Genomic DNA, 16,915 nt, shown 5'->3' on the forward strand with positions numbered 1-16,915 from the left:
CAATCACCGTCGAACGCTTTTAAGGGCAGTACTTTAGCACGGGCTCCCGATTCTTTTTTTTTTATTTATTCGCAGCCATATGGATTACTAGGGCATGAACAAACAAGAATTGGAGGGGAAGGGAGCGTTTCCGACCAGGTAGATGGGTCACTGCCGGAAGAGCGAGAGAAACGCCGGAATCCGGGTCGCTTCGGAGCGTTAAGGGCAGGGTTACATCTTTTGGGTATGGGAAGACCCTTCCATCGTGATTGATGGGAGACTCAAATACATTTCGGCTTCCAAACAGCATTTGGCAAACGGATGATAAAGAAAGGCAAAACCTTGACCTTGTTATTAGGAGGACTCATTTCCCCCACCCTCCCGAAAAATGGCATTCATTCCCTTTCCCACTCAGCGTGTTCTGCGTGCCTATGAGTTCACCTGACAATCAATCTCTTTGTTTTTTTTATCGCCAAGCAACTAGGTCGAATATCCTCTGCTTTCAAAGCGTTAACTGAACCATTAATCGTCTGAGATACCCAAACAAAGATTTTATACAACATGATTTTGAAAATAGTCTCCAAAAAAGTAAAAATTTTGAACACAGCTTGAAAAATAAAATAGAATTCTAAAATTATCTCTTTGACATAAATAGATAAGCAATACTCAAAATAGCGTCACTTTATCCGTTTATTTGCAGTGAAGAGAAGCATGAAAATTGTTTCCACCGTAGATATTTAAACATTTGATTTAGTCTTCCAAATTATTAGTCATATTAAATACAATTTTAGTCTTTTCTAATGACACTAAAATTATTCAGATTTCAACTATCAAAAACGGTTATCATGTATTTTATGAATAGATTTAAAAAAATTTAGTTGAAAATTATACAAACATATGCGTTAATTAATGTACGCCATTAATGAAGGTGGAACTAGGGCGCAGACAAGACAAATTACTTTCAGCTCATTAATGCATTTCAGATTCTGTAGGCTAACGATAGCACGAAAATTCTTAATCACGCAAAAGCATTACGTTTATTATTAAATTATTCGGACACAATGTTTTGCATGGACATTTTTAATTGGTCAAAAATTAATAAAAATTATTAAATAAATAAATGTGTGAGAGGTATGTAATACAACGGTACCACGTACAACGGTACCTAATGACGGATATTAAGTAAATATACTTTTGTCTGATAGCGCACTCCAATTTTTTTCTCAGAAAAAATATTCATGCAAAAATATTTTCTGGGTGAATTCATAACATTTCACATTTCATGGAAGGAAACAAACCCTTGTGAGGAAGTTAAGTCTTCTGGCATATTTGGGTCGTATCTTGTTCCAATTTCGAAATCATTTTCTTTTTCAAATGAGTCGTGACAGGTTGTATTCCATCGCGCGTGAGGATGCTTACCGAAACTAAAATCGAGAGCACAGGTGAGTAATCGATTCCAAAAAAAATTTATCAAACTGAAGAAACATAATCGAAAAAAAGCCATATTATGATAGTAGGACATTTTTATCTCTGTTTTCTCGCTAATATTGTTATATATTTCCAAATTGTTTACCGTAGTAATAACAGGAGAGTAGTTGTCTGGAATACTGATCGGAGGGCCCGGGTTTGATTCCGAGTGGCACCTAGGAGCACCCTCAACTTCATCTAATTATGGTGATTCTTCCAGAGATTTCTTAGACCGCAATTAACAAGTGTAAAGGTACTGGCTCCTCTATCCTAATAAATGAATTGAAATGAAACACCATATACGGCTTAGATAAAATTAGGCCAGCTCTTTTCTTACGAAACGAACCAGCCTTCAGATTTTATTGCTATTATTGGTTTAATATTTTTTTGTTGTACATTAAAATAAATAAATCGAATGACAATGTAGAAAATGCATTAACCAGAAGAAAGGAGAAAAATAAAACTCATTATAAGGGGAATGTAATTGTTCTATCAAAAGAAGCGCTGTTCAACAGAGCAAGAGAGGTGACCGTAATTTCACAGGGGCGAGCTGTTGTGTATCCATCATGCTATCAGAAGAAATTTTAAATGAAAATAATTTTGGTGAAGAGCATGCGACAAATGCATAAAACGATTTCCACCTTGATTTGCTTCAATAAGAAAATGATGATACACCTTCACTGAATTAGTTCATCTATTCATTCTTTTGGATCTATTACCGGAACAAATAGAATGAAGAAGGCAATATAAGCAAAAATTTTAATTTCCTGAAATATCAAACAGTTAACAGAATGAGTTGAGGGAAACTTTAAAGAAAACTTTTTTACATTTTAAACGATACGATTGTACATGAGAGTAGTTCCTATTATTAAAATAAAATTAATGATCTCTAGTCAGAACAGGAATATGTCTATTTTTCATAAATACAAATGTGTATATTTTTATTTCGGAAAGAGAATTCAACCTCTTAAGTATCGCAATTTAACTATTAAAATGAGGGTATCTGCACTGGTTTATGCCTTCAAACCTAGTTACGTATTTAATTAGCTTGGATACGTAGCGAGCACACACGTGAAATAAAACTAATACTAATTTATTGTAAAAATCCATACAGGTATGCTGGCATTTATTGTAATACTTTATTAACAATTCGTACAAGTCGATGATCAAACCTCATATTGCGTCACTATAACTGTTTGTAAAACTGAATGCATGATGGCCATAGAGATTGGTAATAGGCAAAATGTTTCACTTGAAATCAGAATGGGATAACGTATAAGACATCATCTTAATGTAAGCATTCGATTAGTTTACGAGGGTGGTTCAATATGTACGCGTGTTAGAAATGAAGAAACCATTTTTTCAAGAACATTTTCACCATAGTCCCCTTTTATAAAGATACACTTCTCTCAACGTTCCGGCAATTTTTTAACGCTTCCAAAAAATAGGATTTGTCGAACTCTTCAAAATAGGCCTTTGTTCTTGCGATAACTTCCTCGTTTGAGCTAAATATTTTTCCCACGAGCCATTTCTTCATGTTAGGGAATAAGAAAAAGTCGCAGGGAGCCAGATCGGGTGAATACGGGGGATGCGGTAGCAATTCATAACGTAGTTCATGCAGTTTTCGAAGTTGACAGCCGGATCAGCTTATTATCCACCGTGAGCAATCGCGGCACCCATCGGGCTGACAGTTTTTTCATCGCCAACTTATCATGTAAAATATTAATTGCCGTTCCGGTCGACACACCCACGGCCTCTGCCACTTCGTACACTTTCGTTCGTCGATCAGCGAGAATCATGGCGTGGACTTTTTGAATGATTTCCTCGGTAACCACGTCTGCCGGGCGTCCTGGTCGCTTCTCATCAAAAACAGATGTTCGCCCACGTTTAAATTCGTTGAACCAATATCTAACTGTGGTCATAGATGGCAAAGTGTCCCCATAAACAGCATCCAACTTTGCTTTTATCTCCTCGCATTTCTTCCCAACGAAGCGAAAACGAACAAAAAGCGAATTACCGAACGATACTGCTCTTTTTCCATCTTAGCGAAAATCACGAAACACGTCTTACTCGAATGGCTCCCAAATGCAAACTAACCTTTAAATCAGTCTCTTTAACCTTTAAATTTGTTTCACTGTCGTTTTATAGATGGCAGCACACGATGATAACATAAACTTCCCTCCGAAACGCCCTTTGTCGTCATACACGGGTACTTATTGAACCGCCCTCGTATTTTAACCCAATTAAAATTTTGAGATCTTAAACGACGCAACCATTTATAACTAAATACTTTAAATGTTCACTGAAGAGTAATACTAATAAATTTCATCAATACTTTATTGACACAAATTTAATTTTATTATATTTTGATTTGTTGTTTTGTTATATCTAAATATCCTAAGTACTTGTCGTGTAAAATACATTACTATACCAGATTAAAACTTTGAATGATAAATTATGCAATTAAAAATATTATTACCCTTTATGGAACAACCATCGTTATATTACTTTGGCGGAGTGACCGGCGTAGCTAATACTTAATGCAATTAAGACTTCCATTCCTTACAATTCCCGTGGATTTATGGAATATGAAATCATTCATTCATCAGGCAACGTAGGGATACAACAGGAAAAATCTGTGTTCATTGCGGATGATCAAATTCTTCATTTCTAGCATGAGAATTCTCTCTGAGATGATTATGAATTTCACGCGAAAAGTTGAAGCAAATAATGCATGACGAGTAAGCACCCATGGGATATCCATCCGACCGTCAGTAACAGAGAAATCTTCCAGTAACCGCTGACGCCACACGAAAACCTATCATCCCTAAGACGCGCCTTGAAACGATCCAGGCGTACAAAGAACACCTAACTTATTCACCGCCGGAGATCCCCAACGTTTGACGTGCCGCAGAGAAAGTCTCTTGCCAGAAAGTGGAGTTTGAATGCTTTTGTGAAGGTCGCGGTCATTAATCATTGGGGGTCCTCGAAAACATTTTCCTTTTTCGTATTCACTTGTCACAAACATTGTTCAATGATGGGAAAATTTTCATTGCAAACTTCAAAGAGGAGGCTCGCTTTTCACAGAGGATTTGAACTTAAAATTCCCACACACTGCCTATGCCATTTCTGAAGGAAAGGCAATTAGCTATCATTCCATCACGTAAACCTCATGAATTTACTTTAGCCATTATTGCAAGTACAAAAGTAATTTTTTCGAAAAAAGAAATTTAATGCAATGGACTGAACATATTTAACAGTGGATGTTATTTAGTATTGACATATTTCAAAACATAAATGAAATTAAGGTATACCTGTTTGTGTTCTTTTTAAAACCTCAGTCTCAATGGCCAGTTACGTGGAGTACTACAATAATACTAAAAATAAAAATACGAAAACATCTCGCTCAGATGGACTACAATTACATGAAGAATATCATGCGATGATATCCTAAGAACGTGTACATATATTTTTACGATTAGAAGTCAACATTTGATCTAAATTTTCCTATGCGAGTATGTAGTACGCGGTTTTTTTTCTTTCTTAATTAAGGGTGGTGTCCCAACAACCCCCGCCACACACCCTTGTAGTGGCTTGCGGGGTATTTAGTACGTAGATGTAGTATGCTTATAGAATACTTAAAGTAGAATGACGCAAAATCCGCTGTTGTTGGTCTGCGTAAAAAAGCGGATGACTCTGTTAAAAGTTACTGTTGCGGCATCTCCCGCAGTTTCTTTGGAATTTGTCAATAATCTTCTTGTTGAAAACATTTATGCAAGGCTATGTTTCCTTTCGATGATTCTAGAAAACCATTTTTATTACATTTTTTAGAGAGGGATGAAATATTTAAAAATGAATTTCTTCCCATCGTGTGAAACGCAGCAAAAAATTGGTTTCACCAACAAAGGGATTCATATGAGCCTGTTTTCATCCACGTTAGCCTGAGAAACATTGTCATTTCTAACTGGCAGTGGAATTATTCAAACGGAAATTTAGATCAACAAAAGGCTGAGGTGTTTGTACGCTAATCTCCCATATGGATACTATGAATTGGAAATTTTGTCTGTGATCAATTGCTTTTGAAATTTCGAAGCACAGCGCTATCTGTGTGATGAAAATTAAAAATGTATCCACAATCACCGGATTAAAAATGGTTGACGTTTGAAGTGTACTCACAGCATCGGGGCGCAGTCTTATTTCTTTGGCGGATCCCGCTAGCAGCGCTCGAAGGATAGCCGTGGCGGTTCCGGTTTGCCGTAACGCCACCATGTGAACAGCCGTCTGTTGCTTGGGCTGAAAGAGGTGCATAAAAAAGATTTATAGGGAAGATAATACGCATGAGTATGAAATAAAAATGAATATATTAAACATTTTCTGAATTATCCATGTGGAGTAAAAAGAATGTCCCCGGCATTTAAAGAGATCCCCTCTAAAGCTCCTGCTAGAGCATTTAACAAGCTCGATTTACAATTTCTTATTCAAAAATAAATTTAATTATAATATTATTTAAACAAAATTACAATTTCCAAAAAAACCCTGAAGATATTGATATATTTACAAATTTATAGTATTAAATACCACCTGCTTTTATTATGAAGCCTCGAATATGGTTTCAGACAAACTGTCAGGTATTTTTAAATATCCAATCAGAGATCTAAATTCTGTTATACAAGCAATTTGCAAATCGGAAGGAATTTTGAAGTATTAAAATGCTATCAACGGTCGGAGATTACGAAAGCAGTCTCTAGTATGCTCTCTGAACATCAGAGGTGCAACAGAATGACTGGATTTCTTACTCCTTAGAGCAGAGGGGTCCTCTGTCTTTATTAATTAAATTACTCAATATTTGCAATAATCTATCAGAGGATGGCATCACTACCACTATAAATTACCTAAAATGTACTTCAATACTTTCATGAGTCAATTAAATAATTTGCTTTGAACGATTTTTTTATCTTAAAGGGTTTTAAAATCTTTGAATTTCAATTGCAAAGGATCTTGTTTATCCCACCTAATTGTTTTTCCATGAGAATCAATATAAATGGAATATTGAGACAGAGTTGAATTTAGAATAATGGACTTGTTAGAGCAGTCTGATATCGCCTACCATGCAGTTCTCCAATGACGACAGTACGTAGTCATGGGGCGTGTTAGTGGCGGGTGGAGAGTATTGCCAATAATGATGCGCAGGCGTCGGAGATAGATCATTCTATCGTCTCAGCAAATCCACGTCAGCAAACCGGATTGTCAGCACGTATAATCAGTTTGGAGCATAATCCGAACCAGGAGGTCTGACCCAACAGCCCTTTAATTATTTGGTCCGGATGAAGACATAGTGGAGGCGATCCAGGAGTAAAACATCCTCAGCCCGTGGCACTTGCATGAACTCTTTTGTTTCAATCATGACTTACAAGTGTTCTTTTAGGTACTCGTTCTAGAATGAAGGTATCCTCAGAAAATATTTGCAGCGATATCTGCTGACTTAGAGGAGTTTCCTTTCAATTTACACAGCAGCCTCAAGGTTGTCTAAAACATGACATTCTTTATTAATGATCTTGAATTTTAACAGTGCGCAAGAGAAAAATGGATATATATATATATATATATATATATATATATATATATATATATATATATATAATATCTTCGAAATGGAACGCTCTTCGGCGACGCACAAATATGTAAAAACACAGATTTAGATTTTTAGAATATAGAAACACAAAGAAAGGACACTCACAATTATATATATATATATATATATATATATATATATATACATATATATATATATATATATAATAAACCTTTTATAAAAAATCCCTTAAAAAAACATAGTGCGTTCAATGTCTACAATTTCTTTTGAAGGAAAAACAATCAATAAAGATGTCAGAATGATGAATTAACTTAATAATTTATATGACACAATGACCACGTAGTTTTTAGGTATCAAATTTTCTAAAAGACTTCTTGGGTATTTCTGGTATTGCAGAAATTATGATAATGTTTATTCTTCTTTCATTACTGATGTTCTAATTGAAAAATAGCGCGATTTGACCATTGATTGAGTATTTTCTGAGCACTAGAAAACTCACCCCTCCAGTTGCGTACACGTCCACTCCTTTCTTCGCAAGCAGCAGTTTGACCACGTCCTCCCTGGAGTGCATCGCCGCCAGGTGCAGCACGTTTAAGTTTTCCTGTAGGATAAAGAAATTGTTTTAATAAATATCAATATCAATAAAGGAATTTATCAAATATTCGTGTACAATTTATTTCGTTAAATACTACTGATAAAGGCGACTCCCATGTATGACTATAGCTATTACTATAGTATATTTATATTATAGCTTAATATTTGGTGGATTCTAAAATTTATAATCAACACAATATGAAAGTAAAGTTGCGCAAGACAGAACTCATTATACCATTCCATATACAAAAGGTGAATCGTGAAAAGTAAATTGCCATAGTGGTGAAAAGCTTAAATCGAGCTTTGAATTTTGATAACCCGAATTTATAAATTATTAAGACAAGAGAATTATATCAACAGAAAATTTTATGTTTAAAATCCCTGATTCCATTACCTTCTTAAATGCTAAATAGGCATTTACAGATTTAGCAATTTTTTTACCTAGTAAATAAATCAATTTTTGCAGTAAAACTCGGAGGTATATCTTTGTCAATGCTCTTTCATTGGAATGTATGGTTTGTACGCTATTGATACACATCATTTTTTCCAAACTTTTACTGTATTAATGCTGAAGTTTTTTTACACTTATTATATTTACATATTGTCCATATGGATGGGTGGAAAGAAGACCGATCACTAATCATGGAAATAAATAATTTTATTCTATTATTCCCACAATTTGCATTCCCATATTAAGCAACATTTTTTTTTACTTATCTCATAATAATGACATATGTATAAATATAGGAATATGAATACATTTCTAGAAGACAAAGACGACTATATCTCATGGTGGGGTTTCCAAGCGTGAAAAAAGTGTATATCGATATACAAATGGGCAGGAAATATTTGGATATGTGACTTAAACTTAATTTCCATTTTTTTCTGTCATATCGAAACTCTGCAGAATTGAAACTTTTACTTAAAAGTGATTATTTAAATGTTCATCATCCTCATGGAATCAACTCAACGAGGTTTACGAGAATTACATGAATATGAATTCGCAAATCTCCTGATCTTGGGATTTTACGCAAGCGAAGAGAGCTTGATGATGGCGACTTAACGGTTCATTGCGGCTACGGCGACACACTCCGATGGTATTGGTATCAGTCTCCCCACTTCAGCTCCATTCAATCTCCCATGAATGAAAAGGGACATTTCCCAATATTGATTCCCCCGACAGAATATCCAAATAAATTGCTTTCCCATGTAGTATAATCCCTGAACTATCCATTCATAGTTGATAATAGAATAACTTTAAAAGTGGTTTTCGAAAGATTCATACGCAAACATGACCTTCTCCACCAACACTGCACTGTAAAACATCATCCCTTTCTCCAGCTTTAAACTGATGATCTTTTGACATATTACTGGAATCATTAACTTCGATATCACTACTAATTCAATTTACGTCAAATCATATAATCCACTATGAATTACTTTTTTATTTCCCTCTGTGCCATTGTTCACATTACTTTTCATGCACTCATCCAATGTAACAAATACATACGATAGTTCTCAGAATGTACTCTGCATTCGAAAAAAATTTAATACATAATAGGCGATATGTTTTAAAAATCATTGTGCATAAAATTTTGCATATATCACAACTAATACCATTTTACTTGGAATATATCGCGTATTACCTCATATGCGTCATTTTCTAATATGTCAGCTAATATTTTCCAGTGGACAATATGTATTTCGTATTTGCGCACATAATCCAAAAAAATTAAATATATAATGCAAAATATAAGGCTGAAAATACTTCTAGTAGCCTATAATAGACAATTATAAAACAATTTTAAATTAATTTGATCAATATTTGAATATCAACGTATTTAGTGTTATTGTTTGTCGTAATCTTCCTCTTGGAAGGTATTTACTCTTGACAACCTTTGGTATCAACCGTACCACAGCTCTTCGTGAGCCAATAAAACGCATAGGGTCTAACGTAAGATCAATTATGAATTCAGCCAGCAGAATGACGATGCCGCACGATGCCTGCCTCCGTGGATACAAGAACCGCATTTGAAGTTGAAATTGCATTCAGGGCGCAACGCCGATCGATCGTAATCCGCCTACTAGGCCGCTTCCAATTAGAATACAGGGAGTCATCAGGAGAGAACGAGTGTGAAGGGCAAATTGGGTCTCATGGTATTCAAAACACACCTACGATTCCAAAGGTGAGGCAGCCTGGGTCATCAAAAGTTTATGAGATCCATATGCAAATGTTCTTTCTATTTATTATATCACATCGCACCCACTTGAATAATGTGGGTTATAAAAGAGAGTAATATCGCGAATTTACCAACAATTTCCGATAGTAAGAGAAAATTGAGAGACCATGTAGTGGAAAAAGTATTATTACTAGTCCGTCAATGAATTTTAATTATCAATTTCTGCATCATAAAATATACTAGACAGTTATATTTATCCATCATTCTACAGTTAACAAATCATAGAGCCAAGAAAACGTTAGAGTGATCATATTTTCCGTTTACGTTAATCCTATTCCAATTAATCCAATTATTCCATACTTGAATATAGTTTCGGAAATTCGTAACCTTAGAAATTCTGTTGTAATATCCGAAGTTATTTCAATTTACATTATGGTTAATTAGAGTTGCATTAGGTATTACCTCTCACCTATATGCGCCTCTTGGAACTAGGGTTTTCTTTATCAATTCGAATGATATTTGAAGTCAGAGAATTAAAAAGGATTCGGAATTTTGAGGCCTTTATTATCGAGAGCCTCATAGCCTTTATTTATGCTTTTGAAGAGCTGAAATATTTGCCAAAACTAGTTCAATAAGATCTCAATAAAATTAGGAGTTTTTATTCAGTACAAAAATGTTGAAAATATTATTAATGAATATGATTGATTCGATAAGGTATAGATTAAACGAAATGATCCTACGGAATTATTACGAGGGACAACGGTGCCGCTTAATCAATTCCTGCAACAGCCCAGAGCCATATAGAGCTATCGCGAAGTAACGACCTTTGTCTCGCATTGCACTCAGAAATTATCTCCTGCTATGTACAACTGACATGCTGCTTTGTAAATGAAGCATGAACACCTTCATTCGAAATAAAAGCAAATTTCTTAGCGCCAAATCATCCATCGCTACCAAATGCAATTGTAATCATTATTCACAGTAGAATATTTTATGGATATAAAAAGATCATTGATATTCGGTAACGTGTTATTTGATAGTTTTTTCAATTTTTCCGAAAAATAAAATTCGCTTTCTGTATTGTCTCAGAGCATTCTCATTACATCAGGTGCGTTGACAATTCAGTGGTGAATAATTAAAATAGAAATATCATTTTGACATTGAAATGACTTTTCCTTGAATTATTCTTAGATCGTTCATTGTCCAAATTGGTTAAACACTCGGGTATAAATAGTAATTATGAATATATATTCTAAGGTTGTTTAGACTTTGCGCGTAAGTGAATAGTTTTAAAATTTTGGAGAAGAAAAAAGACTTTTTCGAGAGATTTCAAGATTAAATGAGAGATTTTTTTACATTAAAAAAATGATTTTAAATATATACGTACACTGAAAATGTATTTTTGATACAATCAAGAAAATTCAATAATTCATTGGAACAGTGAGTTATTGATACAGGCGACGACCGCTTTACATTTTAAGTCGTGTATATAGGCCTAATTTCTCGTTCACATTGGAGTATCTTACAATATTTTGCCGCAGCACTATGAAATAACTATGAATAGCTGATTTTTCATAGCTGATCCTACCAACCATTATGAACGGGAAAATGGACCAAAGGGAATAAAAAAGTTAACGGTATAGCTCGTATATTATCTGAAATGTAAGGACAAATTTAGCCGCCAGATGAGGGAATACATTAAATGCTTACTTAAAGGGAATAAACCTACTATTGAGAGTATTTTATGTTTCCCGGTAAACATTCCAACAATATCAGTTTATTGAATTAATTTAAAATAAATAAAATAGGAAGAACGAGCTCTCCAAAAGAAAGCTTTAAGGTAAGACTGTAGTATTATCAGCTACACAATGACTATGAAGAATACTAACTTTTAAATTTTTCAACAAATCTGCATTGAAGAACGTGTTTTCACAAATATAATCCGAAATCTTATAAACGTATCAAAAGATATTAAAATGCTTAATTTTTTAAAATTTTTGATGACATAAAAGTGAAACTCCCATAGGTTAGCCAAAAGTTGAATTCCATAGGAAGCTGTGAATGCATTAACTAAAAATATCCATATTAAAAGGACTTAAAAGTTCTCAGTAAAATAAAATTAAAAGTACCATAAAAGTAAAAGTACCACAAAAGTAAAAGTACCATTAAAAGGAGTTGGTACTTGTAAGACCTTTTAATATGGATATGAAATACTTCCACGAAGTGAAGCCTGAAATAGTAGAATATAAAAGTATCCATTATTTCTGCCTGTTTCTTGGAAGAAACTGCATTCTGAATCCTATGACGTTTGACATTCAAAGAGCAGATTAATAGATCAAATGTGTGACGGTCAAGAAAATAAATGAAAGGAGAAACATCCCCATTTTGCAAACGTTACAGGCAAAATATGAATATTCAGTCAGCTGAATAAACGAAAACTTCGTACATGGGATAAGAAGTATCAGATAATTTCAGGGTTTCCTTAATTATGCAATGCGTGGCTTATAAATATTAGTGACCCACTTCCCTTCAAAGGCCTAAAATGGCCTGCAGAGGGAGAGTGGGAGGAGAAGAAGGTGGGGTTGTGGATACTCGTGATATAAAAAGGTCGCGAAGTCAAATAGACAAATGGCCGTCTCGAGAGCCTCATGAGAGTCCTTTTGAAAAAATCTACTGCATCACTATTCTCGTGAAGCGTTTACAAGGGATGCGGGAATCGCGCTATTTGCGGCTCTATAAGGTTAAACATAGACATGAGAGCGCAACATATGAGTGACGTGGGTTGCAGACATCCCGGGGAAACAACAAATTTCCACAAGTTGGGAATAATAAAATACGACAGCGCAGTAAAACGAAGCCGCATTTAAATTTTCATTTAAATACTATCTCCTATTCCACTTGTCAGAAAATTCACTATGCACTATTTCATAACTAAAAATATCGGAATATACTACGTCTTGGCGGCTGAAAAATCATCAAACATCATCATTTCTTCAGAATGTGGTGGTGGTTGTGGAACCACGTTTGATTCAAATCTATTAACATAAGTTTTTTACTTTGTGATCATATATATATATATATATATATATACATAATCATAAACACAGTAATCAAAAGGTCGGTTTAGTGGGTGATGCTAGAGTTCACCCAGTACTAAGCCCGACGGCGTGTGAAATTCACACATCAGGGTAGGGGGGCCAGTTCCTTTCCCTGTGCCAGTTATGGTTTCCCAGGAAGACCTGGAACCAGAAAAATCATATAGCTTGGGTGAAGCTGCAGGTGCCCAGAGTGCCTTGCCCGGAAATCGAACCCGGAACCCTCCGGTCAGCAGTCCAAAGCTCTACCCACTGGAATACCGCGACCCACCTTGATATATTTTGCGAGTGCACGTTCAAGAATTATATATATATATATATATATATATATATATATATATATATATGTGTGTGTGTGTGTGTGTGTGTGTGTGTGTGTGTGTGTGTGTGTGTGTGTGTGTGCACGTTCAAGAATTTCCATACTCAAAATAAAAGTTCGGTTTTCGTTAGTCTGCCCCTCATATATAAAGGTCCAGAGGTTAACATGTGTGCTCATTCATTATTTTACATATAGTATAAGGCGTGCGGAAAACTGCCTTACATTATATCTCACCTCAACATAATTAGTTTATAATCATTAAATCAGAATTAATAATTACGACCGAAAAATATTATGTATTCGCTTTAAGAGATTTATTCCTTTAACATATAAATATATATAATTAATAATGGCTAATCGCCTATGAAAAAGAAATTACTCTTCACCCTCTTAATTATAAATTTCAAAACACCTCTTAATATTCCCTCTCTAGGGAATGCAATAGAATGAACGGTGTAAACCGAAGTTGTGTACACATATGGAAGCTAACATGCCTCACGCACGCATGGTAAAAGGAGTGCTGCAATGACAAAAATATTTGGAGTCATACCAGCTCCCCTCGTATTTGCACCCAATGAGACAATTGCACACCACCCAGCTTTCTCAGCCGAGGGAAATGGGATCCTTGACGTACACGCTACTGTCCTGGAGCCGAGAATAATAAAGTGATGAAAATTTAACTCCCTCACCCTTTTCATCAGAAGCACGGAACCACAGTGGAACCTTATGAAACACGCGTTGATGCATGACTCAGGCCTTGCCATACATCACTCCCGCCCCCGGCCTGTCGTGTAACGGCTTCTCTTACCCCTCCCCACCCAACAATTCAAGGTTTTCACACAGGTAATTCCTTCCCTCTCTCTCTCTCTCTCTCTTCCACTCCTCTTCCCCAGTACTAGCCCCTCTTTTATCGAATTTAAAATCCTCTCCCAGGCGTGCAACGCTGGACTGACTTGGGTGGGAAGGGTGGCGATAATAAGGGAAAGAATGTGTATGAGAGTGTGTGCGTGTTTCTGTTTGTTTGTGCCCGAGCTCTCGCCGGGAGGGAATGGGGGACACGTTCAATAGCGCCGTGTGTGTGGGGGAGGGGTGGAGATGAGGAGGGGTAAGGCGAAATGCGTCAGCCAAGAGATGTATGACCTCTCCCTTCAGTTCCCAGCAAGTCGTGCGATGCGTGCACCCGTTCCCTCCGACGGCGTGTACACGGGGAAAATAATAGAGGCATTTAGGACGGCACGTATGTTGGTTGGCTGCATAGAAAGCTGAAGAAGCAAATTGTACTGAGCAAAAGATGTTTATATCCTTTCGCAGTGCCGCAGGTAATTTACGATGTTGCGTAATAGTTTTCATGGAATGCCTAAATTCTACACCAATGCGGCAATTCTCTCCGATAAAAACAGCAGCATTGGTCAAAACTGGCCTCAAATCTGGTGGCATTTTACTGCTGTCCTACTCTTCCACTCTTTTCTGCGTCCACGAAAGCTCATCCGTGGATAGAGGGTGGGGGAAAGGGGGCGAAGGATTAATGCCTCCCCAAGCGTATCTTGCACGTTATATGTCATTGCATTTCTGGGAGCGGCATTCCCGGTCATATTTTTCCGGGAAGTGCACAGAAGAGGGAGAGAGAGGTCCTTGATTCACTGCAGAGAGGTCAAAACGTTCAAGGCTTTAGCTCACAAGTATAAGGATATTTATACTCTTTCATTTACAAATTCAAATCCTTCGTCGTGCAGTATGTTATTTTTCTAAGGAAATGTTTCGGTGTCCCTTAGTTCAAGAAGAGAGCATATTTATTGCAGCCCCCAGAGATAGAAAGATTTTCTTATCGTCCTTTTTGTTAGCTGTTGCAATTTTTTTGAAACGTTGATAAAGTGCAAAGAGTCTTCCACGCTTGTTTATGCAGCTTATGGCAAAACTACGTTATTTGATGAATTTTTCATTTTTTTATCACTTTGGCCACATTCCATGCAGGCTTGAAAACCATATGAGTTTTTTTACAATAAGAATTAGATTTTGAAATTTTAGCTTCTACGTTACTTCAGTTCATTAACGTTTTCATTTCAAAATGGCATTTTTAGAATAATGACATGCGCGTAATAGTAATTCAAATTTATTCACTTGATATCATCATTTTTCAGCTTGATAATATTTATAAACAAATATTAACTGCTTCATATGCCTCAATATATACAATTTTTTAACTTATAATATTAAACAGTCCTATATACGAAGTAATTATAAGAAGTTATGTGAATGAATTACTATAGAAAAAGTATTACGGAAGTGGGTTTTTACGAGAAAAGCATTGTTTTCAGCCTCTTAATTCTGTTGGAAATCTCGATCTTAAATTATTCCTTAAAAGGAACACCAAGGCAATAAAACTTGCTTCAATTTCATATTAGACAATCTTTATTCTTCGAAGAGGAAAATGACACGGCGCCTCATTTGGATGCTCTCCAATATTCGTTCCAATATTGGAGCAAATGTTGTCTGACCAAAAACGCGACGGAATTTTGGCAAGGCTTCAAACGAGGACCCGATCTTTAACTTTAACGCCCTGAGAGACGACGCACCATAACTGAATGAATTTAATGGTGCATTAAAATATAAAATCCCTTCTAAAGGGGGTTTTCATATTATTAACATATCAATTAAGCTAGAAATGCACGAATGTGATGGCGAGAAGTTTAAATTCGGGTATAAATATGAAAATGGATCATCATTATTTTTTCCATTATGGCCAAGGTCGAGCCGTCGTAACGTCAGAACTACATATGCGAGTGTCCTTTCTTTGTTTTGTTTTATGTTTTATAAGTTGCATCTGCGTTTTCATATATTTGTGCGTGGCCGAAGAGCGTTCCATTTCGAAGAAATCTATACATACATACATATATATATATATATATATATATATATATATATATATATATATATATATATATATATATATATATATATACATATATACATACATATATACATACATATATACATACATATATACATACATATATACATACATATATACATACACATATACATACACATATACATACACATATACATACATACATATACATATATATACATATATATATATATATATATATATATATATATATATATATACACACACATACATACACATAGGTTCTTTGCTAAAATATCCTCCTTAGGCTTCATTTAATAATTTTAAGTGAGCCAATCAGATTATTTAGATGGATAACACGGCCGTCTGAAAGTTCTCCGGTCAAAAGTTCGGGTTCCGCTTAGAATTACGTAGAAGTTAGAATCATGAGCAAGAGATGTAAAGTTATGTAAATCATACAAATTTAGGATGTAATTTAGGAAGGCAGATAGTATGCAGAGCTAAATAATGAGTTAAGGTAACTTAAAGTGGCACATTTTTTTGTAAACTTTGTGAAGGTTTAGGAGCTAAGTAATATTTAGAGTCATGGTCCATCAAAAACTGAGCCTAAATCAGATGATTACAACTAATACCCACACAATCTATACAGAAACATCATTAAACCTTTTTATATCCGAGATTAATTACACTTAGGGTATCAGTTTTTATACTACAGAAACTTTAAATTTTCCTAAAATGGTGGAATCAGATTGCTCACTCTATACTGCCCGTCTAGGATACATTTTATATTGTAGTTTTGGTATATATGACTCTTATATA

General features: G+C 35.3%; 1 protein-coding gene across 1 annotated transcript in view; it reads right to left on the bottom strand.

Moving 5' to 3' along the window:
- Nucleotides 1-16,915, bottom strand: part of nompC (no mechanoreceptor potential C) — a 517,130-nt gene that overhangs the window by 287,736 nt on the left and 212,479 nt on the right. The window contains exons 3-4 of the mRNA XM_071598936.1: nucleotides 7,539-7,640; nucleotides 5,623-5,739 (exon numbers count right to left, since the gene is read on the bottom strand). Of these exons, the coding sequence (XP_071455037.1) occupies nucleotides 5,623-5,739; nucleotides 7,539-7,640 (219 nt within the window). The remainder of the gene's footprint in view (nucleotides 1-5,622; nucleotides 5,740-7,538; nucleotides 7,641-16,915) is intronic.

This window comes from Hetaerina americana, unplaced genomic scaffold (genome assembly GCF_022747635.1).
Source record: "Hetaerina americana unplaced genomic scaffold, ioHetAmer1.1.p SCAF_10, whole genome shotgun sequence".
Taxonomy (NCBI): domain Eukaryota; kingdom Metazoa; phylum Arthropoda; class Insecta; order Odonata; family Calopterygidae; genus Hetaerina; species Hetaerina americana.